The 25,586-nt window shown below is 50.4% G+C and overlaps 1 protein-coding gene across 1 annotated transcript; it reads right to left on the reverse strand.

The window, feature by feature from the left end:
• Nucleotides 1-1,242: 1,242 nt before the first annotated feature.
• On the reverse strand, nucleotides 1,243-16,863 carry LOC137160102 (butyrophilin subfamily 1 member A1-like). Its single transcript, XM_067558544.1, has 7 exons — nucleotides 16,750-16,863; nucleotides 8,722-9,069; nucleotides 5,634-5,915; nucleotides 4,274-4,381; nucleotides 2,516-2,548; nucleotides 2,124-2,156; nucleotides 1,243-1,247 (listed from the first exon to the last, which is right to left on the reverse strand). Exons 1-7 carry the CDS (start codon nucleotides 16,853-16,855, stop codon nucleotides 1,243-1,245), a joined length of 915 nt encoding a protein of 304 aa, XP_067414645.1. The 5' UTR covers nucleotides 16,856-16,863.
• Between the last annotated feature and the right edge of the window lie 8,723 nt (nucleotides 16,864-25,586).

A 25,586-nucleotide genomic window follows, 5' to 3' on the forward strand; every position in this document is an offset into this window, starting at 1 on the left:
TCTGGTCAGAGCCCCATTGATTTGGGTGAAAATCAGAAAAGCCTGATTTTAGTGGAAATGAGTTTTTTCCAGTTTTCTACTTTTCACAAAAATCAGTAGGGTGATGGCCAGTGTGTGTGTGGGGGAGGGGCCCATTTGAAGGTGGGGGGAGGGTTTGAGGAGTCCACGTGGAGGCACCACTGGGCCAATGTAAGCAATGAAGTGAGCGACCCTCTAGTTACAGAATTGCCACGTAATTGTGCTCTGGGATCTAAACTCTCAGGCTGAGATTCTGTGCTGGGAACCCGCAGACCGGGGTCACGTGAAGGTGAAGGTGGCTTTAACCCCTCTTCCTCTCCCCCCGGCATCCTGCTGATCCTGGGTGCTCTGGGTGCCAAAGCAGCCCCCGCTGTAACCCAGGGCTTGTCTGCAGGGGAAGGTTACAGCAGCGTAAGGTAAGGTGGGAATTTAAACCGCTCTGGTCACACCGGTATAACGCCCCACGTCAGCGCTCTTATTCCCTAGTAGGAGTGAGGTTTTCTGCCTTAGCTTGTGCCTTTAGTTACAGCAGCTTTGGGTGCCTGTGGGCAGCAGCACGGCCCAGGATCTCGGCAGCTCTGTGCGCTGTGGCTCCATCCCGACACGTCCTTCTTGTTCCCAGTCCCATCTCCACACACCCCACAACAGGGCTTGTGAGTGGGTCCTCAGAGGCACCTGCAGCTGTTCTCTGCACTGCCTGCGCTGGAGGAATCCTCACCCCGCTGGATCCAAGCCCTTTGAAGCCCTTTTCGCTGCTCTGGTTCTTTTAACGAACACAGTGGGGGTGGGGTGGGGGAGAAAATCCCACCCTCCATTTATTAAAATGTGTCCAGCCCTTATGGGTGTGAAGGTGGCACTGAGCAAGTGACCTGGGTGTAACCAGTGCACCAGCCCCGTGAGATCTGCCTGAGTCTGCAGACAGCACTGTTTGCTGCTCACAGTCATCACAGTGGGGCTGGGATGCTGGCAGTAAAGGCTGATTGATGGCAATTTAATTGTCATCATTTGCAATTATCTCACTGCTGATCATTTTAGCGGAAACACCCAGCTCATGTGCTTCTCCTTCCCTGCTGGATGCAAGGGCAGATACTGGGGAGGGGACAGCGCAGTGGCAGACATTGGGCAGTGGGGCAGCTACCTGCTTTCTAAAGTTGCTGGGGTGAGGAACAGTGAATTCAAGCCCCTCCCAGTCCGACCTCGATCCAAATATAGAGTAATCTCCGCTCATGCTAAAACAGGGAAGGGAGAGAGGAGACACATTCCCCCTCCCCTCCCCTCCCCTCTCCTCTCCTCAGTATCAAGTGCGTCCTGGGTACCAGAACAAATGCACCTGCACACACATACAGCACATGGTCACTGAGGGGGAAATCCTGCCCCTTCTCTCTTTACATGGCTGTGGAAAGGCCAGGACACCAGGCAGATCCCCTGTGAGGGATCCCAATACTGGACAAGTCCCCAGAAATGACCCTGTCCCAGCTGGGCTAGGGCGACTCAGAGCCTGGGCTCAGGGTGCTGTTTCTGTAATTTCTGGGAGGTTTTTTAGGACAATCGGGCCCCTCCCCTGCAGAGCCCGTCTGTTCCGGTGGCAGCAGCCCTGAGCTCACTGCTTGGGCTCTGGTGCTGATACGGAGACATTCCCCATCATCACCCATTCAAACACCAGCACGTTATTTGCAATTGTTCCAGCCCACGTGTGTTTTACACTTTCTCCAGCACACACATGTAGCCCCCTCCTGCCCCATCAGAATTGTATCTGTCAAATACCTGCCCCCCACAGCTGAATGGGGGGCTCTGCTGCATTTCCCACCCCATTACTGCTCCCCACAGCTCTGCAATGTCCCTGCTGTGGGCGCTGCAGCCCACACAGCTTCATAGCCACAGCCTGAGCCATCGCTTCCCATGGGCCCTCCAGGCCCAGCCGTGCCCTTGGGCTGAGCGAGGGAATCCCCGGCCTGTGACGAGCTTTACATTGAGTCACAGCCTCCCTTTGGCTTCCTTCCAAATGTCTCCCCTGCCTGGCAATCTCTAGTTTTCTGAGCCTCCACATTTCTGGGAAACATTCACATATAAACCTTTATCCCACCCCATTGGTCCCTGACACTGACCTTTCTTGCTCTCCAGTTCAGATCGCAGTGTCTCTAGAGGGGAAAGAGGGTCAGAGGTAAGATTTTACCTTCTTCTATTTATGGGAATAACCCTGTCAGTTAATGTAAGTGGCCCAGACTGACTTTTCTCACTTCCACTTCAGATTGCAGAGTCTCTAGGGCAGTAGTTTTCAACCTTTTTTCATTTGTGGATCCCCCAAAAATCTGAAATGGTGGTACAGACCCCTTTGGAAAACTTAGACGTAGTCTGCGCACCTCCAAGGATTTATGGACCACAGGTAGAAAACCCTGCTCTAGATGGAGAGAAGGGTGAGAGGTGAGATACCCTCCCCCCCATCATATTTCTGGGGATAACCATTATGTCAGTTAATATAACTGGCCCAGACACTGACCTTTCTCGCTCTCCAGTTCAGATCGCAGCATCTCTAGAGAGAGAAAAGAGTGAGAGGTGAGATTTCATTCTATCATGTTTATGGTGAAGTTCCTGTTATTGTTTAATGCAGCTGGGCTGTCGTTATGAAATGAGAAACAAATAGACAGACACATGGAGAGACACAGATGGGTCCCTGTGGAGGTCCCTGCACTCCCATCCCAGGCCAGCTCCTGATCATGGGGATGGTACCTGCCCCCTGGTCCCAGTGAGACATGGGAACAGATCCTTGTAAGGCCAGGTTAGTGGGAGGTGCCCAGCTAAGAACATGGTGGAGGTGCCTTTCTTTAGCTAGGTGCTCAGCCAGGGAGGGGGTGTGGATGGACCTTGGAGGCATCACACGTGGAGTTCGTCCACTGGGTGTGTCAGCCTGGGATACAAACACTGCAGGAAATGGAGGTAGCGTCATGTCTGACAGTCACTTCTGAGCACAGCCTGAGCTAGACCATCTTGTGCCCCAGTGCGAGCAGCGTCTCAGGGCAGCCGTGCAAATCCTGAGTGTGTGTGTTTTGTTACAGCACTCCTAGCCAGACCGCACAGCCGTGCAGCTGGGGCAGAGAATTCTCTCCAAGGCCCGTGAAACAAGACAGTGACAGTTAATTGGTCTGATTTGTTAGTGTTTGGAAATGAGCCCAACATAGCTCTCTCTGGGCACATAGACACATTTTACATACAACTCGAAATGAGATAATCCCTGTCACCTAAACATGGGCTCAATGCGCATCCTGTATCCATTCAAACCACAAATTAACCAGTTCAAACCTGGTGCTGACAGTGTGGGAAGGTGACAGTTCTAAACACACAACATCCAGTTCCAACTTTCACAAGTAAAAGCACGGCTCCTTTCTGCTTCTTTGAATTACCTGCTTCCGTCCTCACTGAAAAATCATTTTAATAGACATTTCCCTTTCCCACTTCTTCCTATACTTGCAAATTTCTACATAAAGTTCACAGCACTTCAAGGGAGAAAAGTCCTCTGGGGCGTACTTTAAAAGGTGTCTTGGGGGTTTGCATGCTGGTACTGATTAAATTAAACAAAAATTGAGTATTCAGCTCCCTATAAACACAGAGATCACTGAAGGCCAATTTCTGCCCTTTGAGACCAGAGAAAAAACTCCAGCTGAGCACTTACACTGCAGTAGAGAGTTCATTGCCCTGTTCCTGTAGCAGGATCTCAGGCTGGGCAAATCTTAGTGTAGATAAGGTAACTGTTACCCTTTCCATTTGCACAGCCACTACTTTGCCCATCCACAGCTCCTACTTACCTAGACGGGGAAAAGAGGGGATCCATGCACAGACTGGGGGGCAGAACTGGGCCCTAAGAAGCCCCTTCTCTCCTCCTACTTTGCTTTCTGGTTTTCCTGCAAGCAGCCCAGTTACACATGTCGGAGCTCCAAGCCCAGCTCACTGAGCCTCACGTTTGTGTTTCAGCTGGAGCAGGGCTGACCCCACGGAATAGCTCAGAGTCACATTCCAGCGGGTGCCTTGGTGAGAGCCGAAGGGGTGAAACCACTTGATGCTTCTCAGTTCAAATGTGAAGTCATAATTTATTCAGCTCCCCCTTCACCCTCAGCCCAGCTCCCACTGCCTGAAACTCCTCCGGAGATTTAAAAAAAAACAACCAACCCTTAATCCCTGTCTCTCTGCTTTTGGTTTTGGTTTTAAATCTCTGTCTGTCTGTCTCTCTCTCTCTCACCAAGCCTCTCCCTTGTTACTTTACCTTTCGCTCTGTGTTGCCTCCAGAAGCAGTAACTGGCCAGGGCAATGAGAACAGCCAGGATCACCCCCAGAGCCACCATCCAGGGACTGACCCTCGGGAAAAACAGCTCTGCAAGAGAAAGTGTCATTGACTAGTTGGAAGCAAACACGTGCAGAATGAAGGCAGGACACTCGACAGTGGTGACATGGACAGTTACAAGAATCTCACAGGGAAATACACAGTGAGATGTGGCTCCTTTGTGCTTTATTATTAAGCCAATGAAAGTCCAAGCTTTAGTCTTCTTACTGACTATGGTTAACTCATGGGGGAGGCGTGTTGGGGACAGGGAGGGGGCAGGGTGGAGCTCTGCTATGCTGCATCCATCTTCATCCTCCAACTGCCTACGTCCAAGTGAGCCGGCGTTCCCTCACTTCCCTAGGCTGCTCTGACTGACCCCAAGGCTGCAGCCGGTGCAGACTGGCCCTCAGGATCAGAGCTGTGACCAGCTTCCTGACACCCCGACTCCCCTGAGCTCAGAGGGGCTCAGCTACATGAGAGAGTCTGACCCCAAATATGTGAATGAAGGATTTTAATGAAAACAAAACTTGGGCCTGGAAATTCAGAGTAAAAATTCCTCCAGATTCCTGTTTCTTGAGTCCCAGAGCAATGGCTGACTAGAGAGTCCTTTGCTAAGTGATCAGTGTGGTGTATTGAAACTGTGTAAACATTACAAGCTGTCATCTTAAATCCTGAGGGGATTCTTGCTCTTGCTCTTGCTTTCAGGCGAAGGGGCTCTGTAGGGACCGTGTATCTGGGTCCTCTGCAGTCAGTCTGCAAAGAGCCAGCCTAGAGCAAGGTGGGCTGAGTGAACAGCTCTGAAAGTAGCTAGATTTGTCGCTGGTCCCTTTGACAGTTATTCTGTGGCTAGTACATTTAAAAAATAGTCAGATCTAACTACAAAATCCCCATATTGGCAACATTCTGCTGGCACGCTGCAGAGCCCTCCTCTAGCCTGCGAACAGGACCTAGAAAACCCAACCCCAACCCCCATTCTTAAACTGACAGCTTGCAAATCCAGCATAGTCCTCACTGCACTGCAGGGACAAAGGAGAATTCCCTCTTCCCCCGCCCCACAGAGAAGAGATGATCACTGGATACCAAGCACCTCTGAGAATCTGGCCAACAGTGTCCCAGCCTGCAAGGTCCAAAACACCCTCAGTTCTTGCTGGAGTCACAGAGCATTGAGGCTGCTCAGGATTTACAAGAAGCGCTCGGCACCTTGAAGGTTCAGGCCAATAATGAGAAGATACAATTTTAAATACCCTCCACCAATGTCTGCACCATCTCAGTCTAGCCACGTGCAGCTTGGACGGGCACTGACCTGCTATGGAAATCTCTGACTGCCTCTCCTGGTTGAGTCGGGGGTTCCTGACACAGCAGGACACTTTCCGGTTGGACTCCTCTGTTAGAACAATGGCAGCCTCTGTTTGAAACAGGCCATTGGCCTCTTGGGATATGTTTTCAGAGGCTGATGGTAAGAGCTGCCCCTGGAGATCTCTCCACAGCACCTCGGGCTCTGGGAACCATCCAGATGATCGACACACAACCCGGATCCCTCCATCCTGATGTCCCTCCACAGAGATGGCAGGAGCAGAGCCCAAACCTACAGAAGAAATGAATGAACTTGTGATGATCCTGCAGTGCCCAGTAATGAGACAAAAGTTTTTACACTATTATCAAAAGCCATTTCCTATTAAACTAATAACTGACTGTGAGCCCCTGAGTGTGGCCAGATTCCAATTTGATACTTTGCACTACTTCATTTAAACCAGTGTGTGTGTGTATGTGTAGACAAACCTTAAATTAATTCACTGCCAAAACACTTTGTTACTGGGGAGGTCAGGTTGCCTTGGCAGTGCCTCCTTCCCTTCCAGAGCGCAGAAGTTGGCAACAGCAAATTTGACTTCTCTGAGAGCCATGAAACACCCCCACGTCCATAAAATCCAGACATTAGATAAGAAGGAAATGCAGGTTGAAGGTGATGCCTCCCACACCAGACCTCACTTTTATTGATGAGCTAAACTGAAATAAAATGATCTTAATCTGAAAGAAGTGGCTTCACTTTACCAAAGATATGAATTCAAACTGATCCGGTTATTTTGGTTGCAGCTGCTGTGCAGAGAAGACCTGAAGCTGCTTGGAAATTTCACACAGAGTTCAGGCTGTCGAGTGATATTGACTCCTGCTCTTACAGAGTGCTGAGATCAGCAAAACCCAGACCCCTGAAAACCAGGAAATCCATAGTGAAGGTAAACACCTCAACAACCTTAATGCTGCCCCCTTGGAGCTGGCAATAACCACTGGGAATAAGCTCCATGCACTAAAGCTGCATTCACGGGATTCAGTGTAGCTGTAATAACTAGTGGAAGGATTATTCGGCCTACACTGGCAGAGCTATCCCTGTGACATGCGGAGACATGCAGGCGTACTGGGAGGGATCAATCATGCCTCATTTCAGTGCTGAGTTGTTCAGCTTGTGTCAGTAGCAGGGCACAGACTTCTTGCCATGGGGATTGTCAGAAGCCTGGTGTCAGAGATGGTTGGTGAGGGGCAAGTGAAGGCAACGTCCCAGAAGGAATCCTCAGGGCAAAGGTGATGGGGTGGGAACATTTTACAAGCCGGGGATAGTTTGGGTGGAGCAGGCTCAATGTTTCAGTGTAGAGCAAGTGTTCACTGCACCTGACCTGAACCTCATGGCACGGCTGGTTACAGAACTAGCTGCACCTCTGCCGCCTTTCTGCTTTCTCTGGCAGCACCTTCAGGGGTCAGGCTTCCTGCCTCTCCCTGCCCTGGGGGTGGGGAATTCCTCAGTTTTCCCACTCTGAGACCAGGCTCTGGGCTACAGCACCCTGTGTATCAACCACTGTTACCCTGTGGGTGCCAGACACGAGCCGAGATCAATCCCAGCTGGTGACATCAGTGTGGGGGGATCAGCCATTGTTCAGCCCCAGTGTGCACAAAAACAGTTGTGATAAGCACATGTTAATGTCACCTGACTGTCTAGGGGTGTTTGTGTATCTCATTAACCCCGTGCTCTAACGAACTTAAATTTGGACCACTAGCCCCACCCCAGATTCCAATGAGTCACAGCAATTTCCAAGACAATCTGAGTATGTGCCTGGATTTCAGAGACCTTAGAAAAACTGGCTGTCATGCGGGCTGACTTGAGAGGGGGGCAGTTAGTATATTGTGTGACATCAGCATGGCAGAATCATAATAATCCATGTGGGATATGCCACGCCAGGTGTGGTTAGGAGGGTTATGATATGCTAAGTAAGAGAATATTACTTATTTCCATGTGTAATATGTGAAAGGGAAGTTATAGATGTATTTGAGATGTCTGTGTTTCAATTGTGCTGCCTGGGCAACACCCCAGATAGGAAGGCTGCAGAACAATGGCCAGCGTAATGGCCCATTAAGGCCTTCCCAGGTGCGAGGGGCCCAGAGAAAGAAGCCAGCATCACCAATGAGTCACCAGAACCTGCTTACGTGACTGGACCCCAGGCACACCTGAAGAGTCACCAGGATTGGCCCATATGACTCTGGACTCCATTTTAGCTCCAGCAAAGTTCACAGGCCACAGGCGGAAAGACAGAGGATATATAAGATCAAGCCAGAGAAACCATTTTGTCTTTGTTCCTGTCCAGTCTGCAGACATACACCTATCTCTGGATCAATTCATCTTGCAGCTGAACCGAAGGACTCAGACCCATCCAGGTACTGGATGTGAACCAGAGGAAACTATCCAAGCCTGCAAATCTACGTTTCTTCCAGAAACCTGAAGTATATGGACTCTTAATCATTTGTATATCTGTGATTTACTTTAACCCTTTAACATTTCTCTCATGGTTTATTTCTTTCTTTTTACAATAAACCTTTAGTTTAGATACTAAAGGATTGGCTTACAGCGTGGTATTTTAGGTAAGATCCAAACTTATATTGAACTGGTGCTGTGGCTGACCCTTTGGGGTCAGAGGGAACCTTTTTAGCAAAGAGCAGAGAGTTTGAGTAACTGGTCTCTTTGCTGGGCCTGGTGCTGATTTGGGAGCCTGGAGTTGAAATGCAGTGAAGGGGGCTGTGGGCATTTGTGGACTGGCTTCGTGATATCCAGCGTGGAGTAATCAGAAGCAGTTCGTGGCTGGTTGGGAAGCCGGGCTTCAGTGTCACCCACCAGCGTGAGGAGAATCCGCTCTCCTTTTGCAGCCTGCCCTGACCTTGGCATTATCAGGTGGCTACCCTGGGCATGGGTCGTATAACACTGGCTGTTAAACAACAAACTAGAATCAACCTTATCAAGAGCAGAGCTACCGACCTATCATAATAAAAAAATTTGTGTATCTCGCCATGAACCCTCAGACTCCACTTATTACCCTGTTTAACACATTAAAATGTCAGAACAAGTTACTGACCTGCCACCTGCAGTTCCAATAAAGTGTCTTCATAAGAGACACTGGACTGAAAAAAACACTTGTACTGCCCATCGTCTGAGGGCCGGATATCACGTATTTTCAAGGAAACACTCCCATTGGCGATGTCATCTTTCAAAAGCTCAGTTCTTCCTCGATATTCCGGCATCTGCTCTCTATACTGATCCTGCCCATCACGGTACAGGTGCACGACTGCAGAGAACTGGGATCGGAACCATCTCAGCTCCATGTTCTCAGCGCTCATCCTGGGGGAGAGGTGGCAGGGCAGGACGGCCTCCCCACCTAGGGAGGTGGTGATTGGATGGTCAGGTCCTGTCACTGTGAACTGTGCTGTGAAATGTGCAATGATAAATGGAAATTAAATCAGCGAGGGGTGGGGATGGCATGAATTCAGCAGCAAGACTCACCGTAAGAGAGCGCCCTGCATTAGAAGTGAGCATCACGTACCCATGCAGTGCCCCAGACATGTCTATAAGTGCAGAGAGTCACAGGCTTTGGGTAACTGCACCTCTGATCCCCTCCGTGGTCTGCTTAAGGATTGTCCCCTCAGGCCTCCAGCCATCACCTCTCTGTGGGCAGGACCCACGCCCTTCTTCTGGCACACTGGGGATTTAGGATTGCAGCTCCCTGCAATTCACTGTGTTTTTCCCAGCAAGTCTGACCACTGCGCTTTGCTTTCTCTTCCAGGGCTCCGAACACTGTGTGCCAGCGGTTACCAGTAACCAAACAGCTCTTCCATAGCACAGAACATTTAAGGAGAAAAGCCTGACAGTGGAGATGTACCATAAACCAATCAAAGGTCTGAACGCATGTTACGTTTATACCAAAGGAGCCTCTTTTGGTGCATGGGACTCTCTGGCCTGATCTACACTGGTGACGGAGGTCGATGTAACGTCGCTTACATCAAACTCCTAAAGCATGAGTCTACACTGGCACGTTAGTTCCGTCGACTTAAAGCGCAGTAAAAGTTGACCTAATAAAACCACCTCCACAAGTGTTGTAGAGCGTAATTCAAATTTCATGGGTCGAATTTGTGTCGGTGTAGACAGAGTGTAACGTAATTCAACATGAATGGCCTCCGGGAGCTATCCCATAATGCCCCATTGTGACCGCTCTGGACATTCGCACTCTGCTGTTACGTGGCTACGCAAACAGGGAATAGCTTGTTACCAGATTTGCCCTTCACCTTGGGATATGCTCATTTATTAGGGTTACCTTCCTGGAAGGGGGGTGTGATTCTAGGGGTGTGATTCTACTAATGTACTGCTTGTGTTACTTGTGTGTTCATAGGGCTACAAGCCCCCTCCCAATGGAGGTATCCTGCAGGACCTAAGGTTTTCAGGGCTGGGTTCCTCCAGCACAACCCCCCACAGATACGCACACACACACACACAGTTCAGCTCACCTTAGTGCGTCTGAGCAGACCGGGCTATCAGCACTCTCAGCTGACCCCTTATATGTCTCTGAACTCAGCAGGCTGGGTGACACCACACTCTCAGTGATTACCCTTATATGCCCCTGTGCAACACACCAGAATAGAGCAGGCTGGCTACTCCCCTTAATTGCCCCTTGGAATCAATCAGGCTGGGTCAAACAGCACTTGAGCTGCACCCTCATTTGCCCCTGGACCCCATAGGCTAGGCAGAGTAGCACTTCCTGGCTGTCCCCTTCATATGCCCCTTTACACCACAATTGTTCTAGCAGTAACCCCCTTGATGAGCAAACCCCATAGGATTTTTGGGCACTCCAGGGATCTTTGGCTTAGGTAAGAGAAGTGTTGCTACAGAGCAAGATAGGGACCAAGAACACAAAGGAAGAAAATAAAGTTTGGAGAGAGAGAGAGAGAGAGGCAACCAGCTTGATTATAACAGTTATTTTATTGCTAGATATATAAAACTTATGATACTAATAGTAATACCATACAAGGAGAGAAAAACAATCAAACACTTACAGTACTACACAATTACAGCTGGGGTATTGGAGAAAGCTAGCCCAGGTTTGATTACAAAAGTAGAAAGTTATACCTGGACTAAGAGAAAGAGAGAGAGAGAGATATCAGTTGTGTTGGGGTAAGAAGGAGGGGGTTGATCTCACCACTCCATGCAGTTCAGAGGTTCCCAGGAACAGGTTTGTCAGTTCAGGGTCTGGAGGGCTTTTAGTCTGGCAGAGCCCCCAACACGATCAGTCAGGAAGAGAAGTCAGGTTACAGTGGAACTGATGCAGAGTTTGGATCCAAGCATCAGAACAGAGGTTTGAGCTTTGATAGGGGATTTGTAGATGCCAGGTTTGTTTATGGATAAACAATGTTTGGACAAAAGGAGCTGATCATTCCTGGAAGGGCGTCCTTTCTTGAGAGAGGGCTCACAATGCAACCAGGTTTCAGTGTTTTGCATACCAATAACTAGAATGGTCTGATAACTGCGGAGCTGGATGTGTACAGGTGTTAGTTCATTTACATCAAGAGCAGGGATTTCCCAACATGCAGTGCTTCCCTGCTTCAGCAATCCCAGAGTTCAGTGCGTTCCTTGCTGTACCAATCCCAGAATTCTGTGCGTGTTCCATCTTCGATGTAGATGAAGCTTCTGTTCTCCATTCATGTGCTAACTGAGATGCTTATGAGGCATGGGGAGTTGTCTCACCCTTGACGGGAGGGTTTCAGTTGTGTCTCCTGCCTTTTCATATTGAGAATGTCTTTGATTTCTGGTTCAAGCAGTCTGCCAGGTGGTGGGGGGGATTCAGGTGAGCAAGTGGGGTTTTGCGCCCTGGTTCCCCAAGAACACAGAGCTGCTAAGTAACAAGCTCCTACCCTCAAGCCCAGGAAAATTTTGAATTTTCATTTCCTGTGCAGCCAGTGTGGAGAGAACTTTGTAGCTGAACTCATCATGGCGATTGCAAGGCCAAAACGTGCTCCAGCATGGAGTCGACCAAAAGTCTTTGATCTCATCGGTCTGTGGGGCGAAAAGTCTATTATGGCTCACCTCAGAGCCAGCAAAAGAAACTTTGACATATAAGGGAAGATATCCCAGGTCATGCTGGAGAAGGGGCACAACAGGGACACGCAGCAGTTCTGCGTGAAGATCAAAGAGCTAAGGCAGGCATATGAGAAAGCTAGGGAAGCTAACAGCTGTTCTGGATCCTCGCCCAAAACATGCCACTTCTATGAGGCGCTGCATGCAATTCTCAGTGGCGACCCCACCACAGTGCCGCCACACAGCATCGATATCTCCGCTGGATCCCAGTCTAGGGAGAACGACGAGGACTCTGTGAACGATGAGGAGGAGGAGGAGGAGAGCAGAGTGCAGGAGAGCGGGGTGTCCATTCTCCCAGACAGCCAGGACCTATTCCTGACCCCAGAGCAGTCCAGCAACATACAAGACAGCAATAATGATAGGGATCCCAGGGAAGGCACATCTGGTGAGATTTTTTTTCTTCTTCTTAGTGGGTATGTCCTTGATTCAATGTCTAAAATGACCTTTTTAATCGGGGGGGGGGGGGGGGGCTGGGAGGAAGGGGATTTCTTGGTGTTAGCAGACTTGACTAGAGGGTTACTCCCAGAATAGATTTTTTATGTGCAGAGGTTGCTCCGAGAATCATCCGTCGATATCTCCAGGAAACTCTCATGCAGATAATCTGTTACCCTTTGCACAAGGTTTCTGGGGAAAGAAGCCTTGTTTCTTCCACCACGGTAGGATACCTTTCTGCACCACGCTGCAATCAAATGAGCTGGAATCATGGCGGAACACAGCATAGCAGCATAAGGGCCAGGCCTGTACCCCGCTAAGTGCAGGAAATCTTCCCTTTCCCCCTGCATTACCCTCAGGAGACTGATATCACTCATGGTCACCTAGGGAAGATGGCGCATGTTTAAAGTACCCAAGCTATACAACCGATACACTATACTCCTCTAGTCCCCTTTCTATGGGCATACTGAGTCAGTTCAATAATTGCCCAAAGGTATCTGATGATACAATTAACCCACGGTGTCCTCTGATCAACTCTGCCCACCTCCTCCCAAACCATTCCTCTGAATATAACCGAGGCGCCCGGTCACCTCTCTCATACATTAATTTTGGACTGTGGTTTTTACCAATAATTAAGCCTCTCTATAACAGATTAAAGAGCCCCTGGCTTACCATCCCTGTAATGGCAGAGCGAGCCGACCCTTCTGAGATGCTCAGAACAGAATGTGGGTCTGGCTTAGCCTTCTGCACACGAAGGGGAGTATTTTTTACATTGTAGCAGTTGCTTCAGTTCTTTGGGTCTGCTAACAATGGCAACATTGTGTATTTCTTTTCGTTCTGTAGACACCTCGGCCTTCCCCCCCCCCCCCTCCCCCCCCCCCATCTAGAACTGCTGCAGAAAGACTATCACAGATCAGAAAGAGGGGAAAAAAAATCATGGGACGACATGTCTGGCGAGCTCATGAACCCCTCTGCAGCCGCTGAGACAGAGCTCCGAGTGTGTCGGATGACCTTGTCCCAGAAACTGGACATGGACATGGACATGAAGAATCGAAGAGCAATGCAGGAGCGATCGCAGTACACAGCAGGAGATGCTGCGAATAATGTGGGATCAGGCTGACATGCTCAGGCATCATGTGGAGCTACAGGAAGAGCGGCAGCAGGACAAAGTCCCTCTGCAGCCCCTCCAGAACGTTCCTCCGCCTATCGCTTTGCTGCCCTTCCCTGCCCCCAAGTAGCCTAAGAGGAGACTGGGCAGGCTGCAGTACGTGGTGGAGGCAAGCAGAAAGACGTGGCGGTCCCATTGAGAACTGTACTGCAAGCAACCACAGTTGCTTAGTATCACTTTAAACTGTGAATTAACACTTGTCTCTCCCCCAAGCACACACAACAGAATGTTCATAAATAAAATTTTGCAGCATTTCAATATGTCTCTTTATTAATTCATAGCTTGTCTGGGGAGGGATTTGGAGGGTGCCGATATCGATGGTAGAGGGGATGGTAAGGAAAGACACAAAACATACAGAAAACATTACTGCGTGTCATTGCAGAACTGGTTTTTCAATGCTTGCCAAAGGCGAAGCGCTCCGCGATTGGCTCTGAGTGTATTGCTGCCATCTGGCTGCTCAAAATTTGCAGCCAGCCTTTCTGCCTCCACAGCCCAACCCTGGGGGAACTTTTCCCCCTTCACTTCACACACATTATGAAGAACACAGCACGCAGATATAACTGATGGGATGTTTTTTTCACTCATGTCTAGCCTAGTAAGGAGACATCTCCATCCGGCCTTTAAACACCCAAGCACACATTCTACCACCATTCTGCAAGTGCTGAGCCTGTTATTAAAACGCTCCTTGTTGCTGTTGAGGTGCCCGGTATAGGGCTTCATTAGCCAAGGTAGCAAGGGGTAGGCAGGATCCCCCAGGATCACTATTGGCATTTCCACATCCCCGATGTTAATTTTTCGGTCTGGGAAGAAAGTGCCCACCTGCATGTTCGTGAACAGACCCGAGTTCCTAAATATGCACGCATCATGCACCTTTCCAGACCACCCCACACAGATGTCGGTGAAACGACCCGTGTGATCCACAAGGGCCTGCAACACCATTGAAAAGTACCCCTTGCGGTTTATGTACTCTGTTACAAGGTGGTCAGGCGCTAAGATAGGGATGTGCGTGCCATCAATAGCCCCTCCACAGTTTGGGAACCCCATCACAGCAAACCCGTCCAGTATGTCCTGCACATTTCCCAGTCACTACCCTTTGTAGCAGAAGTCTATTGATGGCCCTGCACACTTGAATCATGGCAGCTCCCACTGTAGATTTACCAACTCCGAATTAATTCCCAGCTGAGCAGTAACAGTCGGTGGTTGCCAGCTTCCACAAAACAATGGCCACTCACTTCTCCACTGTCAGAGCTGGTCTCAAGCAAGTATTCATGTGCTTCAGGGCCAGGGACAGCTCTGCGCAAAGTTCAAGGAAAGTGGCCTTTCACATACGAAAGTTTTGCAGCCACTGGTCATCATCCCACAGCTTCATAATGATGCATCCCACCAGTTTGTGCTTGTTTCCTGGGACAAGAACTGGTGCTCCACCGACTGCAGATGATGTGTAACAGCCTGCAGCAATCGGGAATTGTTCCACTCTATGGCTTGTAGCAGAGCAGCCTTGGTGACATTGCTATTGTCTGTGCTTTGAGTTCTCTCTCGCCTTTGAAAATAATCCAGGATAAGCCGCAATGTATTTGTGATGCTCACAATAATAGCGCAGAGTTGAGCAGGCTCCATGTCTCTGCAGCAATGGCGAGCGCGCAGCATAAACAAACGGCACGAAAATCAGTTTCCTGTTTGTTTGGGGCAAGAGGGGAGGGGGAAGGAGTGTAGCATCATGGGATGATGAAAATCTTCCCAACAGCCCCTGGGGCTAGTTGCACTGTGGGATAGCGATCCACAGTGCACTGCTTTGAATGTTGACCCAAGCGTGGTGAGTGTGGACACATGAGACCGGCACAAGGAGTGTAGTGTGAACACGCTCCAGCGACTTCTAAAAATCGGCGGGTGAAAGTAAGTCGACTTCACTCTGCAGTGTAGACATGTCCCAAGATACATTCCAAAGTCTTTCAAACCTTTCTCTAAGGGTTTGTTCTCTTGGTTACCAGCTCATTTCACTTTGAAGTCCAAGATCTCAGGCTGCTGCTCATTTCAAATCCAGCTTTTATACCAAAAATCTTTGTTCTCTTGGGCTTCTCTGACCTGGTCAAACCTAGTTGATGCAATTCTCCGAGGGGTGGCACTTCTCTGGAACTGTTACCTACCCCAGAAGTAATTCCACCCCATGGGTTGTAAATCCTGAAGGAGATTGGGTAACCCTCCCCCATGGCATCGATTACAATCCTACACCCACAGAGCTACATATCACATGTACAGATACACTGAGAAAGGGGACACAAAAATAAACAGAACATTCATCAAGTGAATTTGATATTCTGCAAAATACCCCATGTGGCTGCAGTATCTGTCACCCAGAGCTCACAGGTGAATGTCAGACACTGTCCCTGTTATCTCTGAATAGGGCTTGAAACGTCTCATGGGCACCCTGGGGATAATGATACTGGGGCCCTGGTTCTCTGATACCCCAAGGCCTTTTTGTGCTGCTCCAGCACAGGGGCCTCCTCACCCCAGCAGGGATGGTGTAAAGGCTGGCAAGGGGTAACGCTATGAAAACAGATCATCATCACTACGCAGGCGATGGCTTTAAAGGTAAAGTCAGAGGTCAGATAATGGAGAGAGAGAAGGAGGTGGATAGAAAAGTGCAGGAAACAGGGAACCGGTCACTGGAACGGCACAGAATGGGTGGAGGGAGGGTGTCTTGGTGCAGAGACTCAGCATTCAGAGAGACAGAGAGAGCTGGTTAAATTAGCAGGTTGGAAACCACAGCAGGAGGGAACCAAAAGGCCTGAGTAGCTGTGGAGCCAGCGCTGGGGGTGGAGAGGGTCACTATAAGGGCTTCACTGAGGGCACAGAATGAAGAAGCCGGCAAATGTCCTCACATCCTCATCGTGAGACGAGGTTTAGCTCTGAGCCCTAATCAGACGTGTCCAGTGCAGCAGCAGTGACTTGTGGGTTGTCACTTCGTAACTGGAGAGTCTGGGATTCAGGACTCGTTCGTGGCTGCAGAGTCTGATTTGGGACGTGCGTGGTCTGGCAGTGCGGTGTGTGGGGAAATTGGGAAATGTCCTTTAAATAGTTTGTGAGCCCTGCCGTGGCGCTCGCTGGGTTCTGTGTTTTAGGAGCTGCCAGGACCCAGCCAGAGCCGTAGGATGGTGTCGTGTCCAGGCCTGACAACGTTGTGTGTAGCTAGTAACCATGGTTCCTGGGGACCCAGCTGTGCCCTGTGGTGTCTCCACGTGGCCGGTTGCTGTGTAAAGAGCAAAGCCACAGCAGGCGGGTGGAGCAGAGGCGGGTTATCAGACCAGGCCGTGACGCGAGAGGGACGGTGATGACCAGCAATAGCAACGGGCAGCAAACCCAGCGAGGGGCCGGAGCTCCTACCTGACGCCAGCCTGTGAGCCTGCAGAGCGAGGCAGAGAGCGAGGTAGCCGGGCAGAGCGGAGCTCACTGTGCAGCCGGGGGAGAACGAGGGAACCTTCCCCCTCATCGCAGCTTGGCCTGGGGAAGAGGAGAAATAACAAACCAGACGGCGAGTGAGTGTGACGCAGGGACAGGGACACGGGCAGTGGGGAGGGGGAACAAGCCTCACTGCTGCCGAACACACACCGGCAGGGAAGGGATTTCCCCCATCGTCCTCGTCTGCCCTGGCTCGGAGCTGGTTCGATGTCGCTGTGGCTAAAACCCCAGAGCTGCCGGCAGCCGTTCCACACCACGCGCACACCATGGCTGGCACCTGTGGGGCTGTCTGCTCTGTTTAGACTATAAGAAACTTTCCAGGGCAGGGACTGTCTGACTATTGGGATGTCCAGTGCCGGGCACAATGAAGACCCTCATCTTGGTTGGCTACTACTTGGTAGGCACTACTGTAACACAAATGAATAAATAAATGAGAAAGGGTTGTATTAAGGAAAACAAGCCCACGCAGGCAAGGCCCTTGAGTGTGATAGGAATGGCCACTGATTGCTGTGGGGAAAGCAGCTCCATTTCCCAGAAACACCTCTCCCAGGTGAGGGCTCTCTGGGGATCTCGCTATGAGCAGATCAGTCCCTGGCCCTGTGAGGTTGTATGATCGAACTATAACGATGTATAACATTGTTGCTACCGCTGTTATACAATTAGAACAAAACGTATACAAAGTATGTCATATAAGGTATCAATGGAAAAATGACAATCTATCAAATAGAATTATCCTCTTTGTATGCATGTGTCATGTTTGTATCTAAAGTTATGAATATTAACTGTACATCTGTGTTTCAAATGTGTTTCCTCCTGGGTAACACCCACAAGCTAGTTTGCATACAGTCCAACTAGCCCATTGGGAATGGACTATGCAAGTTAATGGCTCATTAAAGGACACTGAGCTCACACAATAGAAGAAGCCTGTCCCCACCCAAAGGGCCTTCCTATAAATGTATGAGTCAGAATATGGACAATGGCTGCTCCCATGACTTAACAAGGTATGCAAGGTCATGTGACTGGCTCATGTGACCCTGGACTATAAAATTCCATAAACTAAGACTAAAAGAATCCACTCGCATGGGAGAAGGTGTAGAAGGCAACTTTACTATCTTCATTGGGTCTTCATTTCCTGCTTCATTTCTCTGAACCGGATTTCTAAAAAAGATCATCTGAACAAGGGCTGGTGACCCCCAAGTTGTTTGGGTAATTTCTGGAGACTTTGTAAATTAGTAGTTTATTCCTCCATTGCTACAAACGTGATCCATGAACTTTGCAATGATTGTATGTGATTCTTTGACCATTTTAACTCTCTTTTCTTTCTTTAGCCTATAAATAAACCTTTAGATATTAGATACTAAAGGATTGGCAGCAGCATCATTGGGTAAGAGGTGAGTTATATATACCAAAGTTATATGGCAAAACACAAAATTTCCAAGAAGTTCTTAGAACGTATTGGGGACAAATTTTTGTTTCAGAAAGTGGAGGAAGTAGCCAGGGAAACAGCCATTTTAGATGTGATTCTGACCAAGAGAGAGGAACTGATAACAAGTCTGAAAACTGAAGGTAATTTGGGTGAAAGTGATCATGACACAGTGAAATTAATAGGCAGTAAGAGACTTAAAACAAACAAAAGGGAGTATTTATTCACACAACGCACAGTCAACCAGTGGAACTCGTTGCCAGAGGATGTTGTGAAGGCCAAAACTATAACAGGGTTCAAAAAAGAACTAGATAAGTTCATGGAGGATAGTTCCATCAATGTCTATTAGCCAGGATAGTCAGGGATGCAACCCCATGCTCTGGGTGTCCTTAACCTCTGCTTGCCAGAAGCTGGGAGTGGATGACAGGGGATGGATCACTTGATGATTGCCTGTTCTGTTCATGCCTCTGAAGCACCTGGCATTGGTCACTGTCAGAAAACAGGTAACTGGACTAGACGGGCCATTGCTCTGACCCAGTATGGCCGTTCTTATGTTCTTATTTCATAATTCTAAGGAAAGGAAAGAATGAGAGGAGCAGAATAAAGACAGTAGTTTTCAAAACCACAGACTTTTAACAAAATCAGAGAATGTGTCGGTAAGGTTCCGGAAGAAAATCTAATGAAGAGATTGCACAGTGACTTCAAGTGAAGAAATTAACAGGATGAGGTGAACAGTGGTGATGAGGGGGAAGGATCCTGTTTACAGGTAAAGAACAAAGGACTGATCTAATATATCTGGGGGTGCAGAAAGATGCCCTGGTATCCTGCATCTGGAGGGACAAGCTGCCAGCAGGCGTGGTCTCAGGAAAGGAGGGGCTCAGCCATCCAGGTTGAAAAATGCTGTGAGAAGGACTTTGGGGTGAGCAGCACCTTGTCAGACAAGAGGCCATCTCATTAGCTGGGGTTAGGCTCGATTATTTTATCTGTAACCATTTGGTTCCATTAACCCCACTTGCTTCTTCTTGAATCTCTGTTCTCTGTTAAATAAACATGTTCCTGTTTCCGTTACAAACACGGCTAAGTGCTGTGTGTTCACTGAGCTGTGCCCCGAGGGGAACGTGGGAAGCCGGGGGCACTGTTCCTTTGGGAGCAGCGGATCTGTGAACGCTGCGAGTGTCCAGTGGAACAGGATGTTCACTCCCAGGGGACGCTCGGCAGAACTGGGGGTTGGCGCGTGCCCATCGCTAACCTGCAGGGGGTGGCGGAGCCTGTGTGGGTGGAGAGGAAAGTACGTGCGGTGCCTGTGGCTGGGGTTGTCAGGTATGGACGTGCCGCACAGCCCTGGGTACCCCCAGGAAGTGTCGCACTGGGGCATGGCCCTGACCCTGTGAATCCAGCCCAGCCAATGTGCTCCAGACACTGCAATAACCCGCGGAGCTGCAGCTCTGGCGGCTGCACTGGGGAACGTGAAGGGGGAAAGGCCGAGCTAGGCCAGGCCTCAGAGTGGGCTGGAAACGGCCCCTCCCCGTCCAGCCCTGTCACTAACAACTGCCAAGTGCTGGTGGGTCAGTGACCCATGGCCCAGCTGTGCTCATCCCAGGGGAGGGTTCTCCATGGCCTTCCCTCCACAACAGCTCAGCCCCAGTCTCTCCCCTGGACGCCCGTCCTGTGTCAGTGGCACCGGTGCCCCAGGTCCGTGCGCCGGCAGGGATGGATTCGGTCACAGGCGGCAATGGGTGAACGTCGCAGGCTCAGCACAGCAGCTCCCGCTGGACCAATGGAGACTCCTCCCCTGCCCTGCCCCCCACTGAGCCAATGGGAGCTGCTCCGAGCCCGGAAACCTGCCGAAACAGGTGCCGACGGGAGCAGTTCAGAGCTGAGCTCTTTGGGAAACGTGGCCCTCGGGCTCTGCGGCCGCTGGAGCCTGCAAGAGGCTGCGTTGCTGGGAAGGGCAGCGGGCTGCCGACAAGGGCTGACTTCACTCGGGTTCACACCACGTTACGCCGATGGAAATCTGGCTCGGTCCGGATTGTGACAGGGCAAAGTGTCTGTAACCTGCCTTAGGCCAGGACAGCTGCAGGGGCCGGCAGGGCCCAGAGAGCAGCCACACTGGGGAGGAAGAAGGTGAGAGCAGGGCGGGGGTGAGTCACTCCCTGAGCACCTGCATTCAGTGACAGTCACTGTTACAGTCCCAGTGAGAGGTAAAGCTGCCCCCTCCCTGCCAGAAACCCCCGAGGGCAGCACCAGCCTCCCCTGCCCTCTGTGGGGTGACCCCCCTGGGATGCAAGGGGCCTCGTGGGCACCTGCAGGTGCAATTTACACTCAGAGGGGGAGATTTTCACAAACACATAAGGGAGTTAGGATCAATGTGGCTTGTGTTCCTAAATCCCTTAGGAGCTTTAGAAAATCTCCCTCTCTCTGCATCAGTTGCACCCAATCTGGCCCCAGGTGTTTCCCTTCGCATCTTTCACTCTGGAGCTTCACGATAGTGAGCTGATGATGAAAACACCCACACACAATGGTGTACCGAGGAGAGGTGGGGGGACCAGCATGGGGGAGGGGCACTGGCCGGGCCCTTGGAGGAGCGCCAACCCCACTGACATCCCCAGGCGGCCGACCCGGCCCCTCCGCCTCCCTCCTCACAGCCCCTCCACCCCCGCGCTGGGTGCATGGAGGGAGCCGCAGGGATCCTGGCCGCACAGGAGCCAGGCATGGGCTCCAGCACAGAGCCCACCATGCTCCTCCCGCCGCCACCAGGCGGCCCCTTCATACGTACATTTATGCCTCTCCCCACCGGTTGGTGGCGGTGGCAGTGGCAGTGGTAGCAGCACCCCGCGGGTGGGGAGGCCCATGGGCCTGTTTCCCCGCTCTCCCCCACTCCTGCTCCCTGCCACACCTGCCACCCCCCACAGCGGAGGGAGTGGGGGAAAGCGGGAAACAGGCCCACAGACACACACACACACACCCCACGGGGCGCTGCCGCTGCTGCCACTAATGGAGGAGAAGGCTGCAAATGTAAGTATTGGCCCCCGGGCGCCGGAGACCCACGGTACGGCACTGCCTGCTCACAGCACAGGAACATGACAAATGGCGATCGGTGCCTGCGTCTGTCAGTAAATGAAGCAGGGCAGCAAACAAATGTGCCGCTGGCAGTGGAGAAGTGACGGGGCAGGTCTCTGAATCTGTGTGGGCATTTCTACCGCCACAGCTGAGTTCCCGTAGGAAAGTGACACTTTGTCCCCCAAACCCCGGGCGTGAGACCCGTTGATACCTGCAGCTCTTCTGACTAATCAGCGCCATAAGCCAGCAAATACCAAGGGCAGCAAATCAGCTGGAGTTGCAGTGAGTGACCCCTACCTGCCGAACCCGGGGGAGTCGTTTCTGAACAGCTCCGATCTCTCCAGGAGGCTCCCAGCTTTGGTGCACCCGGAGCCATTGTCTCTAGAGAGAGCTCCTGCTCCCAGTGATGGCTTCCCTGTCCCAGGCGGTAACATCCATTCTGCCGGTGGGGTCAGGTAGCCACAGGGTTTAACGCCAGCCTGCTCCTAAGGTTTTCCTTCAGTTAATACATTTGATATGAAATGGCAGCGCCGGCCTCTCTCGGCACATCCCCCAGCTTCAAAAGTGAAAGAAGAACAGAACCTGGCAGGTTCCTGTAACTGGATCCTCCTCCCAGCGTGGTTATGGCACAAAGGTCAAATTCCTCTGCAAGAAACACACCTGGAGGGCTCGTGAGAGGGCAGCTTTGGTGCCAGCAGACTCAGTTCTCCAGTTCGCCTGGTGACGGCCAGTTCTGCAGGCTGCTTTTCCTGTGCTCCAGGAGTCACTGTAATTATCTCTGCCCTGTGCAAAGAATGGGACCAAATTCTGCTGCAGCAGCCCCAGACTCAGTGGCAATGTCAATTTATTCCACTTCCCTGATGTACAATGAAGCAGTGATTATCTGGTGAGAGGGTTTTTCACTATACTCTCCAAGTGCCCAGCTCCATTCCCTGGGCCTCCACTCCCGCAATGTCATTCAGACAGTGGTTCAGAACCTCTCTCCTGGGCCCCAGCTGCTGTGCTGTTCTCCTGGCAGCAGGTCCCAGCAGGGCAGAGAGACAAAAAACCAAGATGGTGCCTGGCTGCATGCAACAAACCTGCTGAATTCTCTGGGATCTTGGAGAAATGCAAAATCCCCTCAGCGTGGAACGTTGTGATACACACGGGCTGCACAGTCACCCTAGTGCGAGCTCGGCTGGGAGAAGTGAGCAAACGTTAATAAAATATCACAATCACCGATAACAATAAACGGTGACAGGAAAAGCTGCAAACAGAGCCCGTGCGAGCCCACTAGGGGCCCTGAGCAGGAATGGTGGGGGTGGCCCTTACCCACCCCCTGAGAATTCTCACTGCATTATTTCCACAAACTGGGGCTCCCTGAACTGCTCAGGGCCTAAGCAATTGCTTGATCTGCTTATGCAGCGCCGGCTCCAGTGGGAGACAGGCAGACTGAATGAATCCAGACAGAAAGGCCTCCGGGACTCTGTTAAGATCATGCCTGGTAAACATGAGAAGCGTGGGATGGGAAGTCAATGCACCATAGTAGATGTGTCTGAAATTAGGCCTAGCTGGTGAAGTAAATAATGAAGGGACGAGCCATTCCACCCACCACTGCCTTTTGGGGTCCTCTAATTTTAGGGGAAAATTAGCAGACGCTGGCTGAGTGGGAGACGGGTGGACCAGAAAGAGCGAATTTCTCCATCATGGCTGCCACCCCCACCCTCTCCTGGGACCTCAGAACCCACCATTGCACTGTTGGGCCTTCATAGTCCTGGTCCAGAGAGATGCACTGATCAGGTCGAGCAAGGAGGGACCCAGATGACATCACTGCCTCCACCGACTCTGGCTAAATCCCAGACACCACCTGGGATATGAGACTTTGTCACACACACACACACACACACACACCCCGCCCCCCTGTGTGTCCTTTTCGGTCTCTACCTTTTTTTTTTTCTCTGCCCTATCCCTCTCCTTTTGCCTGCTGTATATTTTGCTACACAGCTGTAAGCCTGTGGCCAGAATGAGGCAGCTCAAAGCAATGCCCTAAGCAGCCCAATGCTGGTAAAAGTTTGCTCTGTCCTCTGAGCAGCTGATCAGACCATTTGCTGTGATTCTCCAGCAGTGAGGCTCCAAGTCAGAGTCAGACCCAAAGAAAGAAGCTGCATTTTCTCTCTTTGCTGGTCTTCCCCTCTCGTGGGCTTTTGTTTGGTCTTGTAGGAAATGGGATCAGACTTTCACAGCAGCAACGGCGGCTCCAGCCCATCTCAACTTCAAACATCTTCTCTTTTTCTCAAAACAAGGATACCCATCCCCATCTGTAATACCAGTGACAGACTATCATGTGGGGAGTGTTTCCATCTAAAATCTCTCTGCAGAAAGGGAACAAGGGATGATGTTAAAATGTGAGCATGACTCAATACTTTCTATTTCAAATATTTTAACGATTTGTCCTTCTTTTCTGTATCTTTAAAAGGAATTTTTAATGGTGTGTTTGTCCTGGGACTAAGCTGACTGAGGTCTCTGAAAACCAAACCCCAAACCTTGTTTAAAACTGTTTAATGTTAGACAGTGACAGGGTCATGTTAACACCTTTCACTCTTTGGGCCCATTTATTCCATCAACATTAATACTATGTATAATATAACATACAGTCGTAAACTCCTGGGGTCTTGGCTCAGATGCCTGGGGCAGTTCACTCCTCTCAGAGCTACTGTTTCAGGCTGTCTGCAGACTCAGGCAGCGATCACCTGTTCTCATTATCAAGGTTCTCTCTACAACCATAAGGCTAGAAACATAGGCTGAGATTTCAAAGCCACCTAGGGATGACAGGATGAGATTGTCTACAGTGGCCGATCTGCAACAGTTAGCAGTAAATAACTCCAGTGGCCAAAGACGGGACATTAGAAGAGGAGGGCTCTGAGTAGTGACAGTGAATTATTTCCCAGGTGTCCAACTGGTGGGTTTTGCCCACATGCTCACAGTCTAACTCATCACCAAATCTGGGGTCAGGAAGTAATGTTCCCTCAGGTCAGACTGGCAGAAAGCCTGGGGCATTTCACCTTCCTGTGCAGCATGGGGCATTTGTAGGTTTAAACTAGTGTAAATGGTGGCTTCTTTGTTACTGAAAGTCTTTAAATCAGGACTTGAGGACTCCAGTAACTCACCCAGAGGTTTTGGGTCTATCACAGGAGTGGGAAGGTGAGGTTCTGTGGACTGCGATGTACAAGAGGTCAGACTAGATGATCACAATGGTCTCTTCTGGCCTTGAAATCTATGAGTCTATGAATTAGGTGCCCAATGCCCATTAATTTCAAATGGGAACTGGGCATCTAAATCTTTTATATGGCATTGAAAATCCCACCTGTGATTTTTGAAGATGAAGATGGAGATTCTGGAGCACGGTTCTGCAGCAAGAGGTGAATTCTGCAGACTAAGAATTAAGGAATACACGAGGCCTGACTATGAAAAGGGAAATAATGTTCATATAACATCCACCTGCCCAGGCTTCCCTCCGCACTAGAGAGAAACACCTCCAAGTTCTGGTTATAAGGAGGGTGACAAGGGCAGGCAGACAGCCAGGAGCTCAGCAGCAGCCCGAGATCTGCAGGGAAAACCCTGTCCACAGTGTCAGTTTCATTCATAGGTTTCCCGGCGCAAGCAAAATCAAACAAGGTAGCAGAATCTGTGGCCATGTTCCCCACATGCAGCTGCACAGGCTGAAACCCAGTGGGCAGGGCTCTGGCCCCCTCTAGGGATCTGAGTCAGTCATTCTGCATGTCCGGTGGATGTTTAACCCCTCTGCTGAGACTCCAAACAGCACCTGCGATGGTGCCGGTTGTGTGGGCGAATGAGGTGATGTGGGCTCCAGTTCCCTGTGAAATCAGCTAAGACCCAACAGCTAACGTCACACAGGTCACTACCATTGTCCATGCATCACTGGCACTGCGCAACGACTGACCGACTGTAGCAGAGCCCTCGCGGTGACAGCCACGAACGCATCAACGCCCAGCCACTTCTCTGTAAGAGAAACCTTCTGAAGCAGGATCACCGGATGCTGTTTGTCCTTCTAATAGCTTTGATTTCTGGGTCTGTTACCTCGATATCTCTCTCCCCTGCATTTCCCCAGAATCTTTTATATAAATTATTGCTGGGAACATTGGTCTTCTACTGTCCAGTCACATTTCTTTGTTTTTCTTTATTAAACTCCTCCAAAATTAATGAAATAAATATATAAATATATATAAATAATAAGGGTCCAGAGACCATGGTGATGGGTGCAGGGTAAGAGCCTGAATGG

Source organism: Emydura macquarii, unplaced genomic scaffold, assembly GCF_026122565.2.
Source record: "Emydura macquarii macquarii isolate MOO-44397 ecotype Brisbane River unplaced genomic scaffold, CSIRO-AGI_Emac_v2 contig_2139, whole genome shotgun sequence".
NCBI lineage: Eukaryota > Metazoa > Chordata > Testudines > Chelidae > Emydura > Emydura macquarii.